The following is a 27,499-nucleotide window of genomic DNA, read 5'->3' as shown; positions in this document are numbered from 1 at the left end:
AGTAATATAAACTTTTTTATATTATGTATGCAGTGTAATCCGGTGTTTTAGTTTTAATTAAAACTAAACTAAACTGAAAAATAAATCATGCAATATCTTCTTGGTTTTTTTTTCCATTTAATATGAAAAAGATTATAAAAGTTGCTATAATGAAATTTTTAATTTTTTTTACCCATTACATTAAACTTTTTATAAGTTTGTCCCGCTAAAACAAGCGATTTTGAATTCTTTAAATATCGTTTTATTTCTCATTGAAGTACTTTGTTTTTGATCCGTTTTTCGTTTTAGATATTATTCTTTAGCGCTTATCAGGCGCTTGGTGTATTATAGAAGTTACAGAAATATATTTGTGTATATAATGGGCAACTTTTCACTTTCGCCTCGTCAGCTGTGTTGGCCCATTTTTCTTTTATTTTTTTTTTTTTGACATTTTATCGATTCCGGGCCAAGGAAGAGGACTTTTGGGTTATAGGGAAAGGCATAAGTTTATTGTATGCACATCAATATTTGTAATTATATCTGTAGGTTCGACCGCCCTGCATTTTTAATCGCAGGCTGCCCCTCGCCTGCCTGACTGTCTCGATTCGTTTATTTTGAAATAAATTTATTTGGTTTTGTTTTTGTTCTTTTTTTTAATTTTTATGTGATTTTTGTTTACGTATAAAAGTTGTTTAAAATCCTTGAAAATATCAGATAATAATTACAGTTGGTTGTGTATACGTCTTAAAAGCATTTCGATGCGCTTCGTTCTCGAACATAGATTAAACATAAATCAATATAGTCTTTGCCACTAAACATATCAATCAATTTGAGTAGTAGTAGTTGAAGTTATCAGTTAATAATAATATCTTTGGGCTTTGCTACTGTGTATGTAATGGTTACGCCGAGTACATATAGATCATGATCATAGACATATATACTGCGGGGCTTAAAACACACGATCGAAAAGAAGTCGCGCCTACGCATACCGAAGAAGTGTCAAGTTTCCATTCGCTTTCCATTCCATCGTTTACATTCTCTTAAAGGGGGAGTTTTGTGGTCGTTAAATGTATCATATAATATAATATCTTTATCTTTTTATCTTGTAGAAGTATGTAAATGTATAGGTATAATAAAACATTTTACGACTAGTATATGTAAATATATGTATGTATATGTATATATGCATTGCGTTTTCTTTGTAATTACTAAGTTTATTGAGATATTCTATGAATATATTTCCTTTCATTCTTAAGCCATGTCTTGTGTCTTTCTATGTATATAAAACAAACGAAGCGCGAATACGTTTGAGGGGCGGTTGGAAAGGGGTTGAGTGGGTGGGAGGTGTGCCCTCACTTTACAATTAAAAACAAGGATCCTCCCGCGAGACCTTACCCAAATTTGCTTAGCAACTCATTGTTTAATGATTTCATTTGTTTTTTTTTACGGTTTTCTAATTTCTTGTTTTTCTGGAAGCGTTCGTCGGGGCTCTGCACAGATCTGACTAGATATATATGGGTATATATAATAGAAGCTACTACTACACGCTACCAAGTACGATACATAGGTGTCCTCCTCCGATTTTAGTTGCTGCTGTTGCTGATGTAGTTGTCATTTCTTCTTCGCTGGGCTTGAAGTTTCGTTTCCTGTTTTTCCTCCTCCTCCTGTTTCCGGCCTGCTACTGTCGCTTCCGTTTCCGGTTCTGCTTCCACGGGGGATGGTGTGGTTGGATGATTGGGTCTACAGACTGGGGCCCGATCACTTGCGCTTGATGAAGTTACCCTCGGCATCCAGCCAGATGCCCTGATGTTGGTCGGGCGCGTCCATCCCCCGTCTTATCATTTACCTGTTAAGCGCATTGGAGATCTGACGCAGCGACTGACCGACCTCGGCCACCAGGCGCTCGTTGTCCTGGACGTTCTTGCTGCCGGCGGAGCGCAGGTGCTGCGACTGTGCTTCCACCCGCGTGACCAGTTCCCGGAACTGGAACTTGGAGTGCGGCGGCATCGCTCCGTTCTCCGCGAAGATCACGCACGAGTTGTGCAGGATGTTGAGCTTGTCACTCAGCTGCAGCCACTGAGATCCGGCGATGGCATTCACCGGATGCTTGAGCGAGCCCTCCAGCAGTCCGACCAGCTCCAGAATGCTATCCCGCGATATCTGGGTGGAGCTAGCGGAGCTGGCTGGTTCGGCCAGTTTGGCAATGGGCGTGGCGTAGATGGTCAGCTTTGTGGGCTTGTGTGGCACCGCTGGCTTTTGCTGGATCTGGGGCTTCTGCTCGTACAGCGACTGGGTCATGTCTGCTGCTCCTTGGCCTCCCGATCCCAGACCGTCCGAATGCGACTGCTCCTCGTCATCTGTGAAGAGTTGCGTTGAATGAGAGGTTTTTATTGTGCTGCTGGCCTGCTGCCTGCTGGTGCAATCTCTACTAGAGGTGCTAATGGATGTGGTGGAGAGGTTGGAGGTGGTGCAGTTCGGGGGCGGTGGTGGAGGGGCTGCCGGTGGTGGCTTGTTGCCCAGCTTGGCTGGAAGAGTGCCACCAGTATTGGGGGCTCCCGATTTCATCCCGTACTTGGGAGACAGTTGAGCATTTGGTGTTCCGCCGCCATTTACCACCGACGGCTGCTGCTGGAGGATCGTGCTGGTGGCATAATCCGGCGCCGGTGGCTGCTGCTCCCACAGTTTCTTTAAGCTATTAATACTACCTGTGCTTCGTCGCTTGCCGAGATCGCCTTCTCCCGCTGCTCCTGCATCCGCCTCCACATTCGAGTTGGTTACGTCGATTTTGATTTCAGTCTTTTGCATCGCCTGGGAGAACTTCTTGCTGCTGTCCTCCTTCCGGTTCAAAGTGCCCGTTGTATTGCAGTTGGCATTGTTTGTTACGGCTACAGGAGCCGGAGCTGGAGCTGCCGGCTCCTTCTCCTTGTCCACTCGGCGCAGATGGGCCTTGAAGTCGATGATGGTATTGGCCGGCTCCGCTTTGGCGATTGGCGCACTCATCTTCTTGGGTTCAACTTTCTTCAGCTGAGCCTTGAATCCGGACCCAGTACCATTGCCGTTGGTCAGCTTTTGCTGCTGCGGCGGCGGCTTTGGGAGGTTCATGCTCTCGGCTAGTTCGGTGACAAGCAGGGAGACAGGATCCACCACTGCGATGCCCGATCCGTTTGCCAGTTGTGAGGCCGGAGCACTATCCTTGCCAGCCGCTTTGATTTCGGTGATTAGCTTCTCCTTGAGATCCTCGGGTGGACTGCCCAGCGAGCTGCAGGAGTCGGTGGAGGGCTCGCGTTTTCTCAGAGACACTCCAAATCTGGAGCTGGCCTCCTCCACACTGGGAGCAGTGTTGCTTACATCGTTGTGGCTGCTGTCGTTGTTGTTTGTTCCGTTTCCATTGCTTATATTGCCATTGTTTGGCAGCTGGGCATGCAAGTGCTGCTGGATGGCCTGCACAGCGCTCTCCGGCGCCGGTGGAGGAGGCGGTGGTCCCCCCTCGAATTCCTCGGGCGGTGGAGGCAAATCCAACGGTGGCGGTGGAAACTCAAGGTTGGCCAGGGCTGGCTGTACTCCTGATGCAGCTCCCGTGGCATTCCGCTTGGGCGAGCTACTGGAACCGCCGGCCCGGAAGGAGGAGAACGTCATCATGGTGCCTTCGGTAGTGGTGCGATGTCGCTGCAACTTGTTCAAGCTGGCGGCCGCATTGTTTTGCATGGTCACACCTCCCGACGAGTTGCTCCTGATCATTTGCTGTGGCGGAATGGGACTGGCCTTTGGATTAATTCTGGCAGCCGGAGGCGTGGCGTGTCCATTGGCTGGTGGCAGAGCAGGAGCAGTGGCCGGAAGAGCAGGAGCAGCCTCAGTACTGTCCTCTAGGCTGTCCAGATAGGCACCGATTCGGGCAACTTTGGGTAGTGTGCCGTAGCGGTTCACCACCTGCTTGACATTCATCACCTCCAGCGCTCCCACTGTGATGGGATGGGCACTGGCTACCACACCGTTGTTGCCATGATGCGGTTGAGTTGCTGGCGGTCCGGGACCTGGAGCGAGTGGATGGTGCTGGGACCGCTTGCTCTGCCGGGTCTCTAGCCCTCGGTTACCCATCACGGGTGTTCCAGTCGGACGCTTGAAGGAGCTGTGCTGCTGCGAGGATCGAGGACCTATGCCTCCTCCTCCTCCGCCGCTGTGAAGAGAATGCTGCATCTTGTTGGTGGCAGGAGCGGCTATCACTTGGCTCAGACTCTGCTCCAGACTGTCGCCGGTGGCATCTGTGTCTGGGTCGGCTGCCGGATCCGTTTCGGAGTCGTACCGCTGCGTCAAACTGTTGATGTCTCGTGCTAATCCTACCAGAGTAAATGGTAAAATGAGAACGATTAACTTGGACTCGATGCACAGTGAGTGGTTAATAGAATGCTTCGTGCCAGGTGCTGGATGCTGGGTGAAATTAATGGTCAGTGATGGGAAATACCTTAACTTTTCAGAATTAAAAATTAATTAAAAATTGTTTTTATATCTCGCTATAGAACAATTTGAGATTATTTAAAGCACCGGTCTAGGTACTTCCCATCACTGGCACTTGGATATGGGTTAATCCTGACCAAAGTCTTGTGGTGTGTATGTGTGCGTTGATGTTTGTCGAGCGAGTAAAACTAGAAAACACCAAATTATGAACTTAACAAGTAATGAGTATTGGAGAATATCTGGTATAACCTTGAAAGAATGCATTAATGCATAGTTTTCCTAAAAATAAGTTTCCATATTCTTAGAACCATCCTACTTTACGTAATATAGGATCCATAGTCTGAAAAGCCTTATTGAAAAACATAAGCTGATAAAGTTAAAGACGAAATAATAAAGAATACTAATATTTCTCATTGTTGCCTTTCAAGGATATAAACCAAACACATGATAGTTAAAATAGTTATAACTAAAAATAAACAACTAAGTGTTAACAGGCACCAACATAAATAAAAGCAATTAAACTAACAAATAATAACAACTATATAATAATAAATTTGGAGATGGTTAGAGAAACATCAAATGAAAATTGTTAATGCTCAGAGATCAGGCAGAAAAAAGACGATACATTAGGAAATCATCGACACGAACAGAACTTTAAAACTAAATTTAGAAAATACCAATGCGGATATCCAATATGAAGGAGTTCCACAATGAACAACCACTAAACGCAGGAAGATATGTAAGTACTAACAAACCAATTACAATTAAACATAAACATGAACAAGTAACACGAATCAAATAACACAGGAACCAAAATATAAAACGTAAACAATTTTTGAAAAGGAGATTCTCGCTATGGACTCCGGTGACAAAATACCTCGAAATAGGATGTCGTAAAGAAAACTACTGCAGGAGGACGATTTCTTAATGGAATACTGTTGTTGTTTCTGCTTTTGATGCTGTGGTTGTTGTTGCTGTACTGGCAGTGGTACTGTTTGTTGTTGTACGGACTGTTGTTGTTGTAGTTGTGTACGTATTTGGTGTGTATGGTGGGTTGGAATTTGGGTCTTGAAATTTCTAGAGAGGGTCTGGCTGAAATAGTTGGCAGTTTTCAATTTGTGTATACCATTCGTGCTGAGGTCGTCGATGAAATTGCATCTGGCGGTGGCAGGATCCTCCTCGCGATAAGTGGAGTCCCGACTGCTCGAGAGCAGGCTATGAATAGATAGAAAGCAGATGATTAACTATTGATCAACTCATCCTGATAAGCGGTCCTACCTGGTTCGCTTTGGTGGGGCGGGCGCCTGCTTGCCCTGCTTGTTGGTGGTGCGACGCATCTGGACGTTGCCCTTGCCCTGGCTGGAGAAAGTGCTTAGTTTGGTGGAAGTGGAGCCGGTTTCTGCAAGGACATGGCACTGTTAAGACAAGAAAGCACTGCGCAATGGGATATTCCTCACCTGACATGGGCGTGCTGGCCTGCTGCTGGTGCGAATCGTTGTGATGGGCGTTCGGCGTGAGGGACTGCCCGCCGGGCAAACCCTTCTTCACCATCTGCGGTGTAAGACTTAGCGAGGCGGTGGCCGAGGATGAGGAAGCGCAGCCGCTGGCCGCCGTCGTGGTTGTGGCTCCTCCGCCGGTGGCCACGCCCGATGTGCTCGGAGCGGAGCTGCTCGCGCTGGTGGCGTTGGCGTTCAGCTGCTTCTCGACCGCTTCGGTGATGGACGATTCCTGCGGAGGAGCGGAGAAGGAGAGATGGGCACCATGTGGCTCATTATTGCTATCACTACTTGCTGCACCCTCGATCTCGAGCGATCAGAGCACGTCGACGAGGTGGTGGCGGTGTCTGTGGCTATGACTATGACTACTCCTATTCCTATGGCTATTGCTATGGCTATGCACATGGCTGTGGATGCTGCCGCTGTTCTGGTGGAGCTCGTCGTCGTCGTCGCCGTCGTAGTCACTCGCCTCCTCGCCAGCATCGTCATGATCATCGTGATCATCGTCATATTCATCGTCCCACACCTCGACGTCACCCACCTGAAACATGTGCTCCAGCGCATGGTGTATGCTCTTGAACGTGGGCCTGTCGGTGGCATCCCACTGCCAGCACTGGCGCATCAAGTCGTACACCTCCGGCGGACAGCCTGGGGGTCGCTCCATGCGATAGCCCTTCTCCAGCTTGTGGTACACGTCGGTCAGGTCGATGCCCGGATACGGCGACATTCCGTACGTGGCGATCTCCCACAGCAGGACACCGAAGGCCCAAACGTCCGACTTAGTGCTAAACTTGTTGTAGGCCAGACCCTCCGGTGCGGTCCATTTGATCGGGAACTTGGCTCCGGCATGTGCCGTATACGTGTCGTCCCGCATCAGGCGTGCTAGTCCGAAATCCGCCACCTTGACCAGCTTGTTGTCGCCCACGAGGCAGTTGCGGGCAGCGAGATCGCGATGGATGTAGTTGCGCGACTCCAGGTAGCTCATTCCCGACGCTATCTGCGTGGCCATGTACAGCAGAGCCACTGCGTCGAGCGTTTCGCGGCCGGCGGAGCGCAGGAAGTCCAGCAGATTACCGTGCGACATGAACTCGGTGATGATGTAGAACGGCGGTTCCCTGGTGCAAACACCTGAAATGAGGAAACATGTTAATGGCATTTCCTCTTGCTTAGTACAACTTTTGAGTGCAAATTTATAAATACCCACCTATGAGCTGCACCAGATTAGGGTGCTTCATCTCCTTCATAATGGCCGCCTCTTCGAGGAAGTCCTTCAGCGCCATGGTGTCCTCCTTGAGCGTTTTAACAGCCACCGTGTTGCCGTACCGCTTCCAAACGGCCTCGTAGACCTCTCCGTACTGCCCCCCGCCCAGCTTGTGCTTCATCATGATGTCAGTTCGGCAGATCTCCCATTCATCCGGCTCGGGACTCAGCGGGAAGACAGTGGGCTTGTTCTGCTTGGGCGCCGGATACAGGAGCGGAGTGATCAGGCCGTGACCCTCATGGGGCACGCTGTGGTGGTGCACCAGCTCGGCCAGAGTGTTGAACTTGGCCTCCTGGGTGACGAAGACCTTCCCATCGGGATCCTCTGAGATGCGGTAGTGATAGACGCGACCCTCGTATCTTTTTGAAAAACCATGGGGAAATTAATAAAGAACAATTTCCAATGAATAGGCTTATATACGCACCTGAGACTGATGCTCCTTTGACCCGGTGAACTTTCGCTTTCACGGACCAGGAAGCTGCCATTGATTCCGGAGCTGAGAAGGTACTCGGCGGCATTGCGTGAGATAGGTCCGTGGTACCAGGAGTGCTTCTCCAGCGAGTTGAGCGGCGTGACGTAGTTGGAGGGCACCCATCCCACGTTTCCAGAGTCCGAGTGCGCCTCGCACCACTCCCCCGATTTGTTGTAGCTAAGTATGCGCACCTGCTCGCCCTTCTTCAGACTCAATTGGTTCTCTCCGCCGGCTTGGAAGTCGTACAGCGCCACGAACAGTTGCGGATCATCCTCCTCAGGTCCGGGGGCCAGCAGGTTCTCCTTCGAGGTCCACCGGTGTGCGGACTCAAACACGGATGTAGTCGAACTGTGACCACCGCCCAAGGAGGAGCCTTGCAGTCCCAGTCCACCGGAATCCTGCTGATGCTGCTGCAGCTCAGCCGCATCCGCCAGAAGAGAGGCCGCCGTGCTTCCGGCCGGAATGTGAGGTAATGGACGCGACTGCAGCAGGGCTTCTGTAAGTTAGAGCCAAGGAGAAGATGAATATTAGGTGGTAAAACATGAATTCAAAATTCTAGAGCGTGGTTACACTGTTAAGAAACAGTAAAACTTGATTGTTTTAAATATTCTAATATATTTGAAATATATTTTTTCGCATAGAGTATTGATGTGTAATTTCATTATCTTAGGTCATGGCTAAGCGGCAAGTTGTTTACCATTCTACGGCACATCTCAATGTCAACTTTTAAAATGTTACGCTTGGTTAGCTTGCGGTTTTAAAATCAAATGGGAGGTTGAGTAGTAGTATAATCGTGTTTTTATAGTTGTATGTCTGTTCTAATTTGTACAATTACATTTTTAACGAAACTTTGATGATAAGTTCAGTGTGTTTACATGCCATTTGTTGGGGGCATCATTGCAAATCACATTTTTTATGGTGTACTAAGAGAAGACAATGCAGGTAAACCTGTTTCTCTTCGAGGAATGCGGGCAATTTGTGGAGCAAGTGCAGGCCAGCGGGGAAATCGGAGTGCATCGGAGGAAGTCTCTGCTCCATTGAGGGAATGGAATAAATTATGCATTAAGCGGAATAAAATTACACAAATCGTGGTCTGCCAGCCAGCGGTGGACCAGGAATCCCTCAACGAGGCATTTTATTGTGGGAAGTTCTAGCTGATTGTCAGTCGGTTCGGTGTCCCCCCAAAGTCGTTCTTTTCTTCCGCCTCCCACACTCTTTTTTAACCGCGTATCCATGGCCGGAATGCTCCCTGCAACATAGCTTAATCTGTGGGATGCATTCCGGAAGGAAAAGACCTTTTGAAAGACCTTCAGAAGTAAAGATTGAACAAAACAGATTGTTAGTATAGAATTTAAGACCCCCAATTCTACGTGTATCACATTAAGAGGTATCTACTGTTCGTCTCACATCAATTGCCAGCCCATTTTCATTTACAATGTTGCTCCACAGAATATTGCGGCCCATTTCGAGATGAAGTTTCGCTTGATGGACTGCGCCAGCAAACTTGTCAGATGCAAACCTGTCCAAAGCAAGCTTCTAAAAAAGGGTGCTCTTTGAAATGAAACCAGACTTTCGCCTCAGTGTCCCATTGAAATAATTGTACAAATTTACATTTTTCCCACTCTTTTTTTCGAGTGCGTGCGAGTTTTGTTTGACCAAAGCAAACACTTCCGCTGCATAAAAATTCTCCACTTTCATGGGCACAATTGTGCATAAATTTGGATGAAGTGGAAGTCATTCAGAGACCGGGAATCTTTGGTTTGCGGTCGGTGTGCTAAGCAGTCATAAACCGATCCAAATCATATTGTATTGCATTTGAAAAGGGTTCCCCAGCGCACACTGTTAATTTATGCGCGCGAGACAGGAAATATTAATAGCGAGTAATAGGTGTGGAGTGGGTTTTGGGGCACAGAAGGGAATATATCGGGACAGATTAAAGCGGAAATGTACGGTTCTCCAATGGTGGTCTGGTCTGGTCTGTCCGTCTAATCCCCCAACCGAATATTAGCCGGTGAGTATATACACCCACTTTATATGCAATCTCGGACATCCAATTTTAAAGTATGCGGAATGACTCATGTGGGCAACTGTTTTTCTGGGCGTGGGTATCGAGAATCATTTGGTATTGACTCAGTTTTTAGGGGTAATCGAGGAAGTCTAGCGATGTTGAGTCAGCTGTGGATGTTGCAATTATCATAATTGTAGCTAAATGGCTTTACGAGGGATTCCATAACGAGTCTGAACGAATCTTAGCAATTCTGTTTAGATGTTAGTTTTAGCAAAATACCAAGTTTAAAACTTAAACTTATATTCTCTATTCCTTTGGCGTTTCTTCACAAACAAGTTGGTATACACCCAAATACATTTGTAACTTGATGATTAATCTTATTAAGTACAAATATGACTAAGTACATAGTACCATAAGAAACAAAATATATTTACATAAATATATATTTATTTCGAGAAGTTAATGTCTCATATCTGAAGTACAGATGCCTTCTCATCACTGTTGACAAACCTCAATATCATCGTGCAATACATAATGAGAATACCCCAATCATCGGATGGGAACCGCTCTTTAATTATTAAGAATGACACTGTTTGAGGACTTTACATTGGTATTATGTTTTTTGGATGGTGTGTTGAAGTTTTTGTGGTTGTTACCTAAGTTCATGTGATATTTGCCTGGATGGCCGCGAAAAGAGCTGTGCTTGGTACCTGCAGAAACGAAAGAAACAGAAAGATTTTGGGTGAGAGGCGGGTTGTCAGCCAACTGGTAAATTATCTATGGATAGAGCAGGCAGGTTTTCATGTTATCATCTAATAACGATGGGCGGCAAATGCGATGAACTACAATGGAAGTCCGAAGAGGCTCAAAAATAAAAAAAATACGTTTTACAAACAAAATAAAAAGGAAACTAAATTAAGTACAATTATCTTAGTCATAACTCTAGGTAAGTAATAGGAAAACACATGAACAGCGAACTATACAGTTAGCGGATGGATGACATCAAAAGCGAAGAGGCATTTCAGATTAGAGAGTCTTGCAACCGCAGAAAGGCCAATTAGCGACCCGGCCAGAACAAGAAGAAGAGTTATAACAACACCAGCCAGATGATGGCTTCAGTAAGTGCTGTAATTTCTCAGCTGAGTGAAAAGTGTCTTGGTGATTCTGGAATACCCAACGTGCGAGTGTGTGCACACTGAAAGAAATGTGATTGTCGCAGCTTAAGAACCATTGCTTAGAAATCGAATTTCCATACAATTAGGACCAGACCTATAGTATCTTTGTACATAATTAAATTTACAAATGTTTTAAATAGATTAAGACTAACAAAAGTTGATTTTAGAGGAAGGGCGTCCCTCCCGATTGCCGAAATATAATCACTTATTTCAGTGTAACACGCCCCCTAGACATTTGACAAAAAAGGGGAGTGTGTATGGAAAAAACGGGGGAATATATGCCCCATTCAGAGAACTTAAGCTGCTGCTCAAGCGGAATGGGTCCAATGAACTTTAAAGTCACAAAAATTGTACACATGTTGGGAGGGAAAGAGGCGGAGGTATGGCTGGAGACAGAGATGGCGATAGAAACATGTCTCAAGCCATGCACATCCGCCATCTAGCGACTGCTTATGCAGGTTATTAGCGTGAATTTGGAGCATCTCGAGCTGAGGGCTGATTACGAGTGAAATGATGCGCGGTACCGCTTTCCCACCCACTGGCACCCACTTGCACCTCCCAAGCCTCCAATTCACCCACTTTCCGCCCGCAACTACTCAAAGACTAAAGTAAGTGTGTTGAGTAAGCACAGATTGGAATCAGCCGCATCAGCAGCTGCAGACCCCTCCACAAACTATGAACCGATACAGAAAATACAGTAGTACCCGCGAAAGAAGAACTTGGAAACTCGACTACACGATTATTTTATAAACAAGCTATAGTACTGAGCCTAGAAGACATTTTATCCAAAATCATGTATTTTATATAACGCTGTTGTAATTTAAACAATGCCCTATTTTAACATCATCAAAAGTACTACCACTAAAACTTTTAAGTCAAACAGTTGTCATAAAAAGATTGATTGATTGAAGACCTTCAAATTACCTATTGTTAACTACGAGTAGTAGTCATAATGGCAAATAGTTGGTATGTGCTCCTGCAACAAAGTACTATAGAAATGCAACTATATATATCCCGCATCGAGTATTGAAAGCTTTTCATTACAGCCTTGGCTCTAACGGATACTCATTGCGAATTGTATCTTGAGATTTCTGAAGTATCCGTCCTTTGTTTGATGGTCCGTCCTTGTCCAGCGAGCATTAAACTTGATGTGTCTGCCATTTGTTATCTGTGGACATAGTGCTGCTGTTCGCTCCCCAGCCAAATCGAGCTTCAATGTGTGATTTATGGCAATGCATCTTCAACTGCTCATTCATTATTTCATTCGCTCAGTCTGTCATCCATTCACACAGGCCATTCATGCACTTGTTCTGCTGCGGGTTTGATTTTCGTGGCGCTTTCTGGTTTGCTCGCTTTTTTTTCGCTCATTGCATTTCAGCACGTTCTGCTTAGACTCTTAGTTACTTTTTTTTAACTCTATTTTAGCTTGGTTTATTCTACGTATTTTTGTGTTTTCAGCTCAAGGGCTTTTGTGTCTTAACCTGGCAGGGATTTCAGCTGGCCTCGGTCTCGTCCCCCCTTTTTAGCACCCCTTACTCTACTTGTTGGATTTCATTCACATTTTGCCTTTGGCCTCTTGCCCAGACATCCAGACGTTTATATGTACGAATACAAACGAGTGTAACTACATGTACACAAAAGAGGCAGGGGGCGTGGCCAGTCAGCAGTAATAAACTTTTACGGTGTAAATTTAATTAGTCATTTCTCTGGCTTCCGTTGCAGCGCCGGGGAGTGGGGAAATGTAGGGGAAATTCTCGGGGGTTTGATTTCAGTTTTTTTTGCCTTTCAATTTGATTAAGCTAAAGGGAAAACCTTAAACTGGCATTAAGGAAGTCAACCTTAGTACCACCTTAATAAAGTTATACAATTACATTGGACGGTCTGAAAATTTGAATCTATTTCAGGGAAGAGAAAGACCAAAGAGTGCAACTTTTATAAAAGACAACATTTTTAGTAATACTGTTAACAATAGAAATAATTAGTTATGTATTTTTTCTTCAGCTGTTCAAAGTAAAATGCATTTTTCATCTCTGTATGGCCTAATGATACCTTTTGAAGCGGAACTCTTGAACGGAACTTGAGATCATTAAGCTGGCAGACCCGATTAGAGCAGCAAATACGCCCCAAAGGGAAATTGAAACGGGGCATAGTTAGGGAAACATGAAGAAATTAACCTACAAAGCCAAAGTTTTCCCTGCCCAACTTTTGAGAACAGCATATGGTTAAATAGTTATCTGGGAATTTAAGTTTCCCGTTTTATGCCCCCTACTTGATATGGTATGAGAAAAAAGCAACTGGTAACTGACGGGGCAAACAAAAACTTGTAGGAAATACAGGAATAAATGTGAGAGAATTTAATTAGTTCTTTTTTTTTAGGTTTTACACCCCTAGTTTTGCGATCAAGTTTCTCCCCTTGCATCCAAGTGCGAATGTTGTGCGAAAAACTACGAGCCGCGAAAGAGATGGCGAGTGGCCAGAGCGAAACAGAAGATGCGGGAACAAAAGGAAAGTCATGTAAAAGCAAAGAGCCAGAGGCCCGAAGGATCCAAGGAGTGTCAGGGGTGCAGCAGGGAGCAGAGGTGGCCAGGACTTGGCCCTGCACTTGGCAAAAGGACCAAAGAAAAAATGTTAAATATGAAATCCACCCTTGGCTGACAAAGGCGACCCTCCTCCTTGCACGAACAAGCCCCTCGACTTTCCCCTTTGGCCGCAGGGTATTTTACCACTTTTCTAAGGATTCCGCACCCAAGGCTCACTAGTCTTCGTAACGCGGGGTCCGCGGGGAACGGACCAAAGTCGAGGGTACATGCAACCTAATGTGACGTGTGACGCAGCAGTCGATCTCCTTTACACTTTAAAGTAAAAAGCATTTCGCACTTAAAACTGCAATTTGAGTGCATACTCCGAACAAAATCATAATCACACTCAATAGAATATATGCGAGGTACTTCATTATTGTCTGAGAGGTGCTTGAAAGTTTCAATAAACTCTTAAAGTTTATAATTAAAGTACGCATACTAAAAGTGTCGCAGATCAGGAGGCAATTTAATTGAATTTTTGTATTGCCTAATAATTACATATATATTTTTCTACTCAAATTTATTTAGAAACTCATCATTTTTCTGAGTGCACCCTCTGAGTCCCCGCAGACCTGCATTTGCGAGGAACTTGATGGAAATCAAGTGAGTGCAATAAATACATATTAAAGTGAGACAGACGGTGCGAAAAAAGGTGGGACAAAAATCAATAATGAAAACCTTTTCCGCCACAGCCGGGCGATGAGTGTCATCCATAAAATCGCATCACCGCCAGCAAATTAATTGAATGCCAGCATCCAGGCCACCGGAGGACCCGAAATGCAGGCGCAGGGGCAAGGGGTGGGGATAAAAGGGATAAGGTGAAGGACAAACGCTGCGACAAGCCACATGAATGGACGCATACTGCACTCTATGAAACGAAGCTGTTAATACCCTATAAAAATAAACCAAAATATTTGTGTATCTAAGGTATGAACTTACGCAGTATCCCAAGAAAGAAATCTATTAAGTGGGCTGCATCACTCACTTCAGCTTTTCACAACGAGGTTTAAGTGAGTTCTGGAAATGCTACGTAAGCAATAAAGTAACCGATATGGCACACAGCATATTTCCAGGGTATTCTCCGTAGGATTACGAGGAGGTAGCAATTTTGTGGCGAAGGTCCTATCGATCCAGGTCCCCTTGCATGTGCATCGCTACTGTCCTTGCTGCAAAGTTCACAAAGCCGCAACATTTTTGCTTTTCCATGGCTTTTCATAATGCGCAGGGGAAAGTTTCCTTCAAAGTAATCTCGAGCGGAATCTGGGCCCTTGATATCGGGCAACTTTATCAATTACAGTCTGCTAGGTTCACAGGAAATTTCACCCATTCTGCCCTGATGGTGTCCATTATCACGTGTCCGAGGGTCCCGTCCGTCTCCATTGTCTAGTGTGAATGAAATTGACTTTTAATTGTCGACGATGACCAGAAAGCAAACAAAACAAGGCACAAAAACCATTGGCATGCACAATTTGTGTGGCTATGCAAATGACAAAACAGAACGAGCCCAAAGAGCAGGGAAAAAGGAAAAAAAGCTAATACGACGCGTTGGCCAAAGAGTCGGAATTCAATTGTGAGTGTCGAGTGAATGACTCACTCGGCGTACTCAGTGTGCACAGTGGGAAGAACGAGTTATCTATGACATGATCAGGAAAACCGCGTCGTTCAGAAGTGTTTTGGATATCTGCTTAATCTGCTATCAAGAATGATTTCAGATTAACAGCAAGAGTCAGTGTGACCGTGGTGTTTTATTTCAAATTCACGGTCCTATTATTGCAAGCAGTAATATATATTTTATTTAAAATAACCAAATAAAAGTAAAGAAACTATTTACGACAAATCTTTATCCAACAAAGTTCTATATACATTTTAAATAGCACTTACGCTCTTTATGAAACTGACACCACAACTTCAACATATCTAAAAGATAATACAAAGCATTGTCATAATTTAGAGGTTGTTGGTTCTGACCACCGTATGTTTTTCTATGGACCAGACTATTTCAAATTCACACACGATATTCATTCATGATTCTTTTTGTTTGTTTTTTCGATTCAGGTTAGGTATTCCTTCCTTTCTTCGTTTTTGGACCTGCCTTTTTCTGGTTTCCGTGTATGCCGGCGGTGCTCTGTTTTGTTTTGTTTATGTTTTATGGCTTATTGTTTATGGCCAAACGGGGAGAGAACAGGCATTTGTCATACTTTTTTCCTAGATATTTGCACTTATTCATTTGCATGTCAGCTGGCAGGGAAACATACTCAAACATTTTGCGTGGGCATACATTTCTCAGATAATAAATTTGAGCAGGCGATAAAAAGCATTTGACCATAAAAATGTGTTCTTTTTTCCAGTTCTAGATAAACAAATATTAAAAGCTCTCAGGGGGAGATAAAAGTCAAAGTCAAAGTAGGGGGCCAAAACAACAGATGGAGAATAAAAGTCTTGGACACAATGATGGAATTCCTGAATTATTTTCTTTGCATTCAACTCTTGGGAAAGTTTGACAGCCACAAAAAGAAGTCTTAAGTGCGTGGGCGGAAAACTCGCATTGTTTCGGAATTGTAAAAACATATACAACTCAAAAATAGAGATGAAACCTTGGGAAACTCCGCCTCGAGTCGAAAGCGTGCTTCAAATTAACCTTTGTCGCCGAGTTTTACGTAATTCCTCAATTGAAAGCTGCCGAAAAATACAGAAAAATTGAAATTGAGAGATCAAAGTGCAATCAACTTAAATGCCTGTACGTTTGCCCAAGCGTGTAATTACGGTTGAACCAGTGGTAAATATACAGAAATATGTATTTTCCACCTACCCAATCAATGTAAACTCGGTACTCGGCAAACAAAATTTGATTATCTTTATGGCAGCCGACCTAAAAGCTTTTTAATGCGCGCAATTTTCCTCGGTTTTGTGCTGTCCCTTTTCTATTTCCTTGGTTTTCCCCGTTCATTTCTATCATTGTCATTGTCGCAAAACCATTTATATATTTTACGTAACCCGCCGGCCACGTCTATCGCATATCCGTTCGTTTGTCTGGCTAATTGTTGGATAATGGGTAATGACTCCGAATTTCCCCAGACAACAAAAATCATTTGAACTTTTTGGGTGCGATTTTGCGGGAATGATGCATAAATTATACAACTTTACTGTCTTCGATACGAGTTTCTACGTCAAAATGGTTAATATTTTCCATTTGATTTTTTTTACTTCCGTATTAATAGTAGCTGTTTCCAGTGTCCAACTTTTGTTTACATCACTCGAGGTCTTACCGCATTGTAAATTAAGAAATTTTTGTTCGTACTAATTACGCACTAAAAAAATCAGAAACAAAGTCACTGTTTTCACTTTTCTCGCCTGTCTGCTTTTATAGTAATAATAATTACCATTTTCACAGCTAATGATTTTCCATTTCAGGTGTCTGCTTTTCAACTATTTTTCGCTTTTATTCATGCTTATTTTTACTTCATGATTTCGTTTTTCGTTTTTCGGCGCTTAACTTAAGTCGAGCGTGGAGAAGTGGGAAATTTGTTGTAAAATCGCTGAAAACCTCTTATAATTTTATATTTTGTCTGGCTGCCATGAAAATGATTGATCGATTGAGTCAGCAATTAACAAAGTTGTTTCTCAAATTTGATTTGTTTATTTTTATTGGTCAATGAAAATCGAAAAGCCAGTGCAAAGTGAAAGTCTAGCACTTGTGCTGATTTTTCCCACCTGCCTTTACATCCAATGAAACGAAAGGTGAACGAACGATTGATAAGGATTGCACAAGTAATTAATGACTCGACAGTTTCGGGTTAGTTTTCCCCACTTCCCAGCAAGTTGAGCATTTTAAAAACCAATTCGGGTTTTCCCACAGCTAAATTTCGCCCGGCAGATGAAAATCTCTACTATTTCATTCTGTTCGCGACAGGACAAGTTCTTCAAAAGAAAAAGGTTCGTTTATCGCGATTGTGAGAACAGAATGCGAAATCAACAGGGAAAAAGGTCGGAAAGTCTGGAAAATTGAAAAACCAGAGAGACGGGGAAAACTATTTAAAGCCCAGGTGAAGGCAGCAGAGGAAGATATCTATGTATGATGAGTGCATAAAAGAACCATCTTGGTGATTCATTTACTTCATTTTCTGCCATTTTTTTGCCCGCTTCCTTTTCTGCCGGCCTCTCGGTTTCTTGGAAGCCAGTGCAATTGCTATAAATGAAATGAAACGAACGGCGACGAGCGACAGGCTGCCGCGGATGTGGATGTCGTTTAAATATTACCAGACGGCATAAAAATTGACAGACGTCGCCAGACAAAGGCCAAACAAACTTCTGAATGAACCATCCGAGCGAAGCATAAAAATCCTCAAAACGAAGGCCCGAAAGAAATACCCTCGTTGTACTTCCTGTTTAAAAAAAAAAACTAAAGAAATGGGATACAAGTTTATGCAACGGTTTAATTTTTAACTCTACTCTTTGAATAAACACAGTTTTTTAAAAATTTGTAAACTCTTAAAATAAGTGTTTGCTTATTTCTTTAATTTAAGTGAAAGCTCCATTCAGAAAATGCCATTAGAAGGGTATAAAAAGAAGAGAGTAAGAGGAAATGACACACGAAACCCGGCGAGGCAATTATATGAATTAATTTTCGCATCAATTTTCAACATTTTTGAAAACTGCTTTGTGAACTTCAAATTGACGCCTTACATTTCGGTTATCATCTGTTTTTAGGCATGTTTTGGCAGCTTCGTGTTTTCGGTCAACGGTTCACTGACCACCGCGAGAAAGAGACAGGGCTGTTTGGAGAGAAAAGGACAGCATTGCCGCAATGAAAGAGAAGGAGGCACTTCTTTGTTGGGATCCCACCGGCAAAACAGACAAACAGGTTTCACCTTCTTTCCCCTTCTTTTTGCACTTGCATTTGTCATGCTTTTTCTTTTGCACACATTTCTTTTCTCTTCGCTATTTAAACGGCTGGCAATTTTATTAATTTGTTTGGCGAAAAAGAAAACAAATAGAATTTGGAGCCGTCCACTTACGTGGTTTGGAGAGAAACTGATAAGCCGTCGAAAAGAATCGGTCAAATTTCACCATTGGCTAAATGGAGTGAAAACGCAATTATGGGGTATTCATGGCAAGAGAATGAAAACTAAATGAAAAAGAAATTGGGTAAAATCATAAACGGGCTGAAGATAATAGTTTGGTATTGGCGTTTTATTGTTGTCAAGTTAAAGTGCATGTTAATATTACTTCTTTTTTGGAAATATATCACTTAAAAGGCTTTCAGATTTTTAAGTCTTGGCAATAGCAAACCCCTCTATTAATGTGATTAAATCTATCGTAATTTATGAATAGTATTAATGGACTCTAAAACCATATCCTCAGATAGTGCAAATCGCAGTTTCAAGTTTTAAATAAGAATAAGCAGCTTAAAGCTCAATTGCACAGCTGAATGCTACCCTTCGTTCTCACTATTTGTGCGAATGTTTCGCACTTCATTCATTTCACACCTCATTTGTGCGACTTCTTCTTGCTCTTCTAGGGGATTATGCCCCACCTGGGAAACTGGAGAAAAAATTCAATCAACCTGCAGCAGCTGGTGCCTTTGTTGCTGCTGTTGCCGCTGTTTTTGCAGAGATTACTTCACGCTGCATCTCGCAATCTGGAGCTTGAACTAAAGGTGCCTATATACATGGCTTTGGGTTTAACATACATACATATGTACATATGTATATGAAAGTCACTGCAAGTCGGAGATCCAAAGTTGTGAACGTGCCATGCTGCCCCCTTTGGCCACCCACCTCACCTCTCCATCCCCCTCAGCAGCAGTGTTTGCTGCCCCCCAAAGAACCCATAAGATCGCATAAACAGTTGCAATTGCGAACGTGATTGGAGCGAATGCAATCCAACCTGCAGATAGAGACAGGTACTGCAAACGAGAAGTGAGAAGCCGATTCGGAATCGGAATTGGAATCCGATTCTTTATACTTCTACTTCTCATGGCTCAATGATGGATTCAATTCCCGCAAAGACAAGAACCAGAAACAGGTTTCCAATCGCCTTCTGCTCCACAGTGAGCACTCGGGAAATTAGAGCCTTCAGATGCAGTTTGCAGCCTATCTATCGCACAATTTTGGCATTTTGAACTTGCATTTTGTTGGGTGTGTTAGTTTGTTCAATAGTTAGATATATATTTTAGCTCAGCATTACAACTATAATTATAATACCGCACTTTATTGGGAATCCAAACTAAATTAGACTAATTTCTAGTTCTCCTTATTGGTTTATATTGATATTATAACCAAATTAACGAGTGATAATAAATCGTAAAGCTCAGCTGTAATACCCATATTTAATTTCAATATGTAAAGCAAGCTCTTCTTTGCCCAAAGTAAACACCAATAATTTGTTTAAAAATACCCAACCAAATCCCATGAGAGATAAGCTACTGTATTTGCTCAATGGGCATGGGCCACACTAAATTGTTTATGTTTGTGCCATGCACTGGGTGCAATAAACATAAATAATAATATTAAAAAGAGAAAAGTTTTATTTGCTGATTTATATGACCTTGTTGGCTTGTTTAACACAGAGACAGAGTGAGCGAGACGGAATGCACTCAATTTAATAAACAAAATGTGAAAAAAAGGGGGGGCGAGCAAAGGGAATTAGTGTTTGCCTTCGGCGATTGCAAGTTAAACACTGAAAATACGTATGGCAAATATATCAAGTGGAGCGATTCCCCCTCCTGAGTTGCTGAATTGCTAACCACGGGCAACACAGAGAAATAAAGACTTTCGAGCAGTGTTGTGTCAATCAATCAATCAAGTGGCGTCAATACTTGTGACCTCAAAGCTGGAAAATGAATAGAGAATCGGGGTGAAAGAAACCTCTTCTGGCTTCTAATTAGTTGCCGTTATACTGGGGGCATCTATGCGCACTCCCCCTTGAGAAAATATACATATATATTTTCTTCACAAATTATGTTTGTTTTTCTCCAATTTCCCTCTTTTTCGTCAGCTAATTTATGCAAACCATTTTCAATGGGGCGAAAGACCTCGGGGGAAAAGTAGCCAGAAATAAAATGCGGGCCAGCGATTCGGTGGGCGAAAACTTTGGGGGCGTGGCCGCGGAAACGCTCCACTGGGAATGCGAAATTGAAATAATGAAGACGAGGGCGCATTACATAAAACCAAAGTTAAGCAATCAACCGAACTTAATGTCACATGAATGAGGAAAATAGACTTTAGAGTGATTGGGGAAATTATTGAAACGGCGGTGATGTCAGATTTATGATGATCTATGGCCACATAAACAGATCGTAAAGTCTCCACGAAAGTCACCGGAATGCCCGAGTTCCTAATGGATTAATTTGTTAGAACAAATTTAGTTTAAATCCAGCGAAATTCTTTAAATTGGAAAAAGCTGGCTTGGCATATAACTTTACTGTTATTTGAGCACTGACAGCTGTTCGACGACTGTCTAATTGGAATTTGAACAGCTGTTGGCGCTACCTTGTTGTTCCCACTGGAGTGACACACCCACATATGAAAGGGGGCGGGCGCTCAAAGAGGAGGTCATATTAGGTCTAAGAATAGAAATATAAAAAACATCAAAGCGCAGGGCATGCAATCATCGAAAAAACAAAGAGAACAAATAGATTCCGATGCCGAAAGAGCATGGAGCACGAAAGGATTTACGAGCTTGATCGAAAACAGGAACATCCACAAAACTATATATAACTCGTAACTCGCCTGGTGAAATACCGCGACAGAAAGAGATGGTGCACATGCAAATAACCTCGTGAAGAGTTGTGCACTTTGTTGCTGCCTTGGTGAAAGTCAGGGGCGTGGGCAAAGGTCAGACAAGGGGGCGCCTCAAAAAGCAGCATAGTATTATGAGCGACAAGTTTCTAATTTATTCATACGCAACTGGAACAAAATATTTTTTTAATATTCAAGCCTAACAAATTCAAAATAAAACCCTCTGTAATTGTAGAAGATTTTATTTGTTTCATTTAACCAAGGACAAAAATGGGAAATTTCATGTGAACAATGTATGAATTCACTATTTCTATTTAATTCTTGGTCTAGTCATTATATTTCAAGTTAATCATTACGTTTTACATTAAATAGTATTTTTTTTTTAAATTACAAATTCTTACTCATATAAATTTTTATTTTTTTTGACATCCACTTTTGTTTTAATCCCCATTGGTTTGTACTAGTTTGTGCAAGACCCCTGTCGGTCACTATCCCAACTACGCCCCTTGATCAGCGACTCCGACTACGACTCCTCCAACTTTCAATCTCCGTCAGCGCCAAAGGAAATTGTATAAAAACGACAATAACAACTGAAAGCATGGAAGATACACATTTCGTTTTGGGGCTAATAATAGAAGTGCAGCCGCGAAAGAGAAAAGACTTGTGGCACAAAGTGGTAATGGAGACAACGCCTGCGATATGTGGAACCCCCGCCCTTCGATTCCTCCCCCGATTTCCCTTTTCCTGAGTGCTTTATTATTATGACAATTATGTTTGAGCACATAAAATCATTGTGGAAATATTTATGCGACGTGTACATTATTCCGTTTGTTTTTGGTTTTCGGGGGGTAGGTAAAGCCGAAGAGCAAACATTTTTCCTCCTTGCTGCGTCACCTGTGTGCCACCTGCCCCGCCCACTTTTTCCGCCCCTCTGCCACCCGTTAGCCTTGTGAAAAGTTCATTTGCCCCGGCTCATAATTTGCCGCTTGCATGTCAGGCAAACTGAGACCAACACCACACTCGGATTTCCCAGCTTGTGCGAAAAAGATAGAGGAGAGTGAAGTACACTGTGAAAAAATCTGAGGAGAATGATTTGAACATTTCTGTAGATTTGCGCACTAGCATTTTGCCTCATCAAAATATAAACATAAAATATAAACAAACATAAAATCTCAAAAGAGCATACAAATGTATTTATTATTAAGTTTCTTTAATGATATGTATATACATTTGTTATATAATTATAATTAATTTACAATATTGATCGTAAAAAGTATTTTGCTATTGCTATGTAAATTATGATAAAAGAGTTGATAGTTATAAGACGAACCAATTACTCATATGTACATTTTTCGAAGTGTATTTATTTATTATGGTCAAAATAAATTGCACCGAATGAAGGTAACTGTAAAATGTTATCAAACACTTGTTAAATTGCAAAATATTTTGATGATATAGCGAAATTCCAGGATTCAATTGCAGAAATGTTGAGGAATGTGTAAAACATGTTTTTGTGAGTGCAGTGACAAACGCACTTCGTGCACTTTTTCGCCTCGATAGAAAGAGTTGTGGCTTCTCTCCCACTTGAGTCTATTTTTGAGACGTCAACTTGCGTGAGTTGGTTGCAAAGTGGTGCCTATGATGGCTATGGTGGCTCGGGATTTCCAGCGGGACGCAGTTGGGTGCAATTGGCAACTCCATTGAGGCGTCTCCATATGCATCTGCATCTGCTTCAGCACCGGTTCTGTGGCATTTTCCCAGGGCGACACACAATCCAGTCCCTTCGGCAATGCAACTGCCGCCCCAAAGTATCTAATTACATTGTATCGCATTACGACCAACAACAAGGTTATGAAATCGCAATTGCAATTGCAATTGCAACTAGCACAACGCCCACGACTTCTGAACACTGCCTTTGCTACGTCGGAGATGGGGAATTTGTCTGGAGAATGCCATATTATTTTTCTTATCTTTCAAAGCAGAAGAATTTCATTTACGTTCTTCTTATAACTTTTCCTTTTGAGAGACTTTTTTACGCAGAATAACCTGATTCCCTTTTAAATTAGGGTACAGGTTGTTGATTCTTGAGATTAACAGCTGTAGAAGCTATAGCTATCAATAAATTTAAAGTGATATAATGGCTGCAGCCCACTGTGCCTAGTTACGTGTGTGGTTGTATTAACTTTGATTGAGCCGGAGAGGCGTAGCGCGACTTTCCCCCCAATTCGCCCACTTGAAAGTCCGAGATCCACCCGGACTGGCTGACAATTGCGGTGAGTCGAGTCGGGCTTTCCGTTTCTGTTTTTGGGGTTTGTGCCGGCTTGTAATCTGCAGAGCCAGACACAGTTTTTACATTGTAATTCTGTAATTGCATTTCGCAGGCCAGACACACGAAAAAGGCAATTGCAGGCCCCCATTTCGACCTTTTTGGATGGGACAAACTCAGATAGTTTGGCAAATAGATGTGCATTTTCGTTGGCGAAATTTCTGTGTGGGAAATCACACCGCACGAAGCTGGAAAATGTCGTTTTTATGTTCCGATGACGAGCGAATACATATTGCACGGAGCGATGACTCAATAGTAGCGTCAATAAATAAATATTTATGTGAAAACCGGCTTATCAGCGTCTCAGCTGAGAGATTGAGCGCACTTAAGTGCACACAATAAGCGACTAATTATAATAAAAATGGCATTAATTGATTACAAATTGCTTGCTGAGACGGAAGGCTCTGCGCGAGCGAGATAAGAAATGGCTTCCAGTTGAGAAGACGAAGGAAAATCCACAGATTGTAGTAAATCATCTGGGAAATGTGGCGCAGCTTGGAGTCCAAAGGGAAAATCGATACGTTATATTTTGGTCTTTGAGGAAGCCAACTTGAATGGTTTGCAAAAATAAGGGTTTCAAGTATTTACTTCAACCCGAAAAAAACTGGGGAAATACTTGAAAATATATCAAGTAGGGCTTATGTTTAAAAAGTAATAATAAAATAAACGAAATTTCAACTTTTGAAAAAAAGGCAATGTATGGATATAATAAATTTAGGAACTGATTGTCGCAAAAAGCCAACTTTAATAGCTATTGCGACCATATTTGCACAACTGATGGGCAACTTTATTTTTTAACAGCTGTTGCAAAAATGTTTGTAATTGTCAGGGGAATAAAAAAAACGATTTAAATGACACGAAACCGAAATATTTACCCTTTAAATGTATTCTCACATAGAGTGCTGTTTTTTTTATAACAAGAAAGTCTAGGGATTTTTAACTATTATAACCTGACAAATGTTTTTCCGGTAGTCTTATGCCAAATCCCGAATGCCACCCGATTCTGGGTCCTATTGTGGTAGGACGTCGTCGACAGGGACATAAAAAAGCTATTAGCAACGGGAAAAGTCTCTAAATGAGTGGGTGACGGAAAATGCGGAAAGGGGGAGGATGGAAAAGAAATATTATGCAGTTAGGCAGGGCAAATAATAGAACAGAATTGGACAGGAAAATAAGGCAAATAAAATGTGCGTGAGTGCGTGAAGGACAGGAAAAATGCGGGGGAAATGCGTTGGAAAGGCGGAAAAGTGAAGGAAATGGCAATATGTCAGCGGGGGTGGGTCAACGGAGTTGTGGGTCGCAATTTCAACCACTGTGCGGGTGGCAGGGATAGGATAAGGGTGTAGGAATAAGAAGAAGGCCGGAGGATAAAGGATGATGGAGAGCACAAATAGGGATTGAAACCGCCCCAAGCAGCACAAAAACAACAGCAACGCGTGCTGCGCTCTCTCTTCTCTTCTCTCCTTCACTTTTCCTTCTGCTTCATTCTCTTTCTCTCCAGTAAACAAAAGCAGCGGAAAAGCAACAACAAGTATGAAACTAGCCGGCAATAACAACAATAATTTCCAATATAATCGGAAGCAATGGAGGAAAAAGAAATTGGCTCAATTGGAAAGCAGCGTGAATAGAGGAAAAGCGGGGATAATACGGAAAGAGAGGGGAAAGAGAAAGCCGAGAGGACTGCACTTTATGAACAATAAAAACAACACTGTGCAGCACAAACTGCCAAATAAATCAAAATTTACATGATATTTACAAAAGAGATTTAGTCACGGGTGCACTGCAATTTTGTATTATTTTTCATATTTTTATTGACCCATGGAAAACAGTCTTTAGTTAGTTACTCTTGTGGTTCGAAATATTGAAAGATTTCATCACCAACTGAAATGAAGTCGTATAATTTATGTATGTTTAAGTATTGATATCTTGTGGGATGTGAAATAATACAACTCTAAGCAATTTGCCATACTGCAACAAACATTTTTATGGATAATAAGAAAAGTCACAATACTATGATGGAATTTACACCTGAGTTTGGATGCATCATGCGCTTTTTTGTTAATTAGTGTGTAGGTGAATGAGACTGTGTACTTCAGAATCTGTATTTATTGTACATCCTCTGAATTTCATATGTCGCACAACTCTTAAACAGATTGATTTGGTACAAGATTATTACAATTGATGCCTTTTTAACTCAAACTACAATGTGCAAGAAAACGATTTTGCATGTTTCTAAGATCCAATGTAAAAAAAGAAACACCAATAAAAAATAAGTTAAGCTTACACAAATTAAACACAAAATGATCAAACATTTAATTTTAAAAGATTATTTTTAGCGTGCTCTATATACAGATGTTTTTCATTTAATTTGACTTAAAAAGGCGTTGCACCATTGCAATTTAGAAAATATGCATTTCGCTCTGTGTACTTCGCATGCTTTCGATGCCCGTTATCCAACACTTGAAGGAACTTACCGTTATGCTCGGTGAATATGTTGAGACCCACGGTGGGATTGCAGCGTGCATCCTTGTGTCCACCACTGCGCTGGCTCAGCCCCGATCCGGATCCACCGCCGCCCCCTGATCCGCTGCCACTGGCCACGCCGGAGGACGAGGACTTGATGCGGGAGCCACGGAGCGTGGAGCCCCCGCCGAGGGGGGCGCTGTTGACGCCACTGGAACTGGAGATGCAGTGGGGGGAGACGGAGGCCACTGGGCTGCTGGAGAGGCCGATGCAGCTGACAGGGGCCCCCGAGCCGCCCCCTCCCGAGTGGGCGCCCCTGTCCTTGCCCTGCTGAGCCCCCATTTGCCAGTGGGTGGTTGGGTGGTTTTTCGCTCTTGCGCAGCAACAACAACTTGTACACTTTTCGCTCTCCTCCTCTCTCGGCTCCTGGTGCTTCGGCTTATTCGCTTACTACTACTACTTATTATTTGCTTTGCTTTTTTTGATATACTTCAGCTTCAGCTCTTCGCTCTTGGCCTTTTGCTCAATTATTTGCCGTTTTGCCTTTTGCTTTGCTTTAATTTATTTCACACACACACACGCACACATTTTTCTTTCTCTTTCTGCGTTTTTGGAGTAGACAAAAAAGATTGGAGACACTCACGCACACACAGAAGTACACACGCACGGAGGAAAAAGGAAGTTTGCGATTTATCTGATTTGTTGTTCTACTGGCCGCTCAGGTGAATTTGCGAATTTGCAGCATGTTGGCAAAATGTTGTGTCGGCAAACTTCTTGTCGACCGCTGGGAGGCTGGGTGAGCTTTGCTGGCGAGGGGGGTCTCAAAAACACGCCCTGAAAATGCACTTTGTCTTTCGCCTCCGCCTCTGGCTACTCCTCTCTCTCTCTTTCACGGTCGCTCGCTCTCCTTTTTTACGGTTTAATTGATCCGCAGGGGGATCCGCTGGACATGATAAATTAATCGGTTTTCGCGACGATTTAGCTGTATCTCATCTGCTAGCGTTGGTTGCTGATTTATCTACATCTGTGCATTTTTTCAACGCACCGCGACGGATCGAATTGGAATCCAACTTGCACTCGTGTGACCGCTCGTCGGTCGTTTAAACATACCGTTCTTAGCAAGCATACCGATAGACATATCGATATTGATAATATTGCTCAGCCATCACAAACGCGTTGGCAGTGCTGGTCGGGTAAGAAACTCGGCTAACGCTAATGATGGGTGTGGGACACCGATTAGTTGGGTGCGTAACTTCGTTAACCAAGCCAGTGCTAAAAACGTCATAATATTGAACACTCATTACAGGCAATTCAAAAAAACTAAAATTCAAACGTTTAAAGCAAATTGGATTAATGTTTTAGCTTCCTAAGAAATGTTTTATATTGGTTTGCTTATGTATCCTTTTTTTCTATTGATTTTACAACGCAATAATAGACCAAAGTCTAATCATTTTAATATTCTTTCACTTTGCTGTGAAAAATTCCAAATTTCATTATTACCTAGCTTAATTTATTGCTCTTAAGAGAAATTAGTAGACTTACTATAAAA

The 27,499-nt window shown here is 42.8% G+C and overlaps 1 protein-coding gene and 1 long non-coding RNA gene across 9 annotated transcripts; one reads left to right on the top strand and one right to left on the bottom strand.

The window, feature by feature from the left end:
• Positions 1 to 218: 218 nt before the first annotated feature.
• Positions 219 to 27,056, bottom strand: LOC6534426 (tyrosine-protein kinase Abl). 8 transcript variants are annotated; one of them, XM_039374009.1, is made up of 10 exons: positions 25,962 to 27,056; positions 10,325 to 10,378; positions 7,613 to 8,156; positions 7,132 to 7,547; positions 6,469 to 7,055; positions 5,889 to 6,159; positions 5,710 to 5,830; positions 5,309 to 5,646; positions 2,685 to 4,313; positions 219 to 2,336 (listed from the first exon to the last, which is right to left on the bottom strand). In XM_039374009.1, exons 1-10 carry the CDS (start codon positions 26,290 to 26,292, stop codon positions 1,822 to 1,824), a joined length of 4,806 nt encoding a protein of 1,601 aa, XP_039229943.1. In that variant the 5' UTR covers positions 26,293 to 27,056; the 3' UTR covers positions 219 to 1,821. The 8 variants fall into 8 exon arrangements, with proteins under 8 accessions (XP_039229943.1, XP_039229945.1, XP_039229940.1 ...); XM_039374011.1 differs by having other exon boundaries at positions 5,558 to 5,646; positions 25,962 to 27,055; XM_039374006.1 differs by having other exon boundaries at positions 219 to 4,313.
• LOC120321472 lies at positions 22,396 to 23,865 on the top strand. The gene is made up of 2 exons (XR_005561101.1): positions 22,396 to 23,434; positions 23,543 to 23,865. It is a non-coding gene; the product is annotated as an uncharacterized LOC120321472 (long non-coding RNA).
• Positions 27,057 to 27,499: the final 443 nt, after the last annotated feature.

The sequence above is a fragment of the Drosophila yakuba genome, chromosome 3L (assembly GCF_016746365.2).
Source record: "Drosophila yakuba strain Tai18E2 chromosome 3L, Prin_Dyak_Tai18E2_2.1, whole genome shotgun sequence".
Classification (NCBI taxonomy): domain Eukaryota; kingdom Metazoa; phylum Arthropoda; class Insecta; order Diptera; family Drosophilidae; genus Drosophila; species Drosophila yakuba.
Note: the sequence above shows the minus strand (reverse complement) of the source record. Positions and strands in the feature narration are given on the sequence as shown.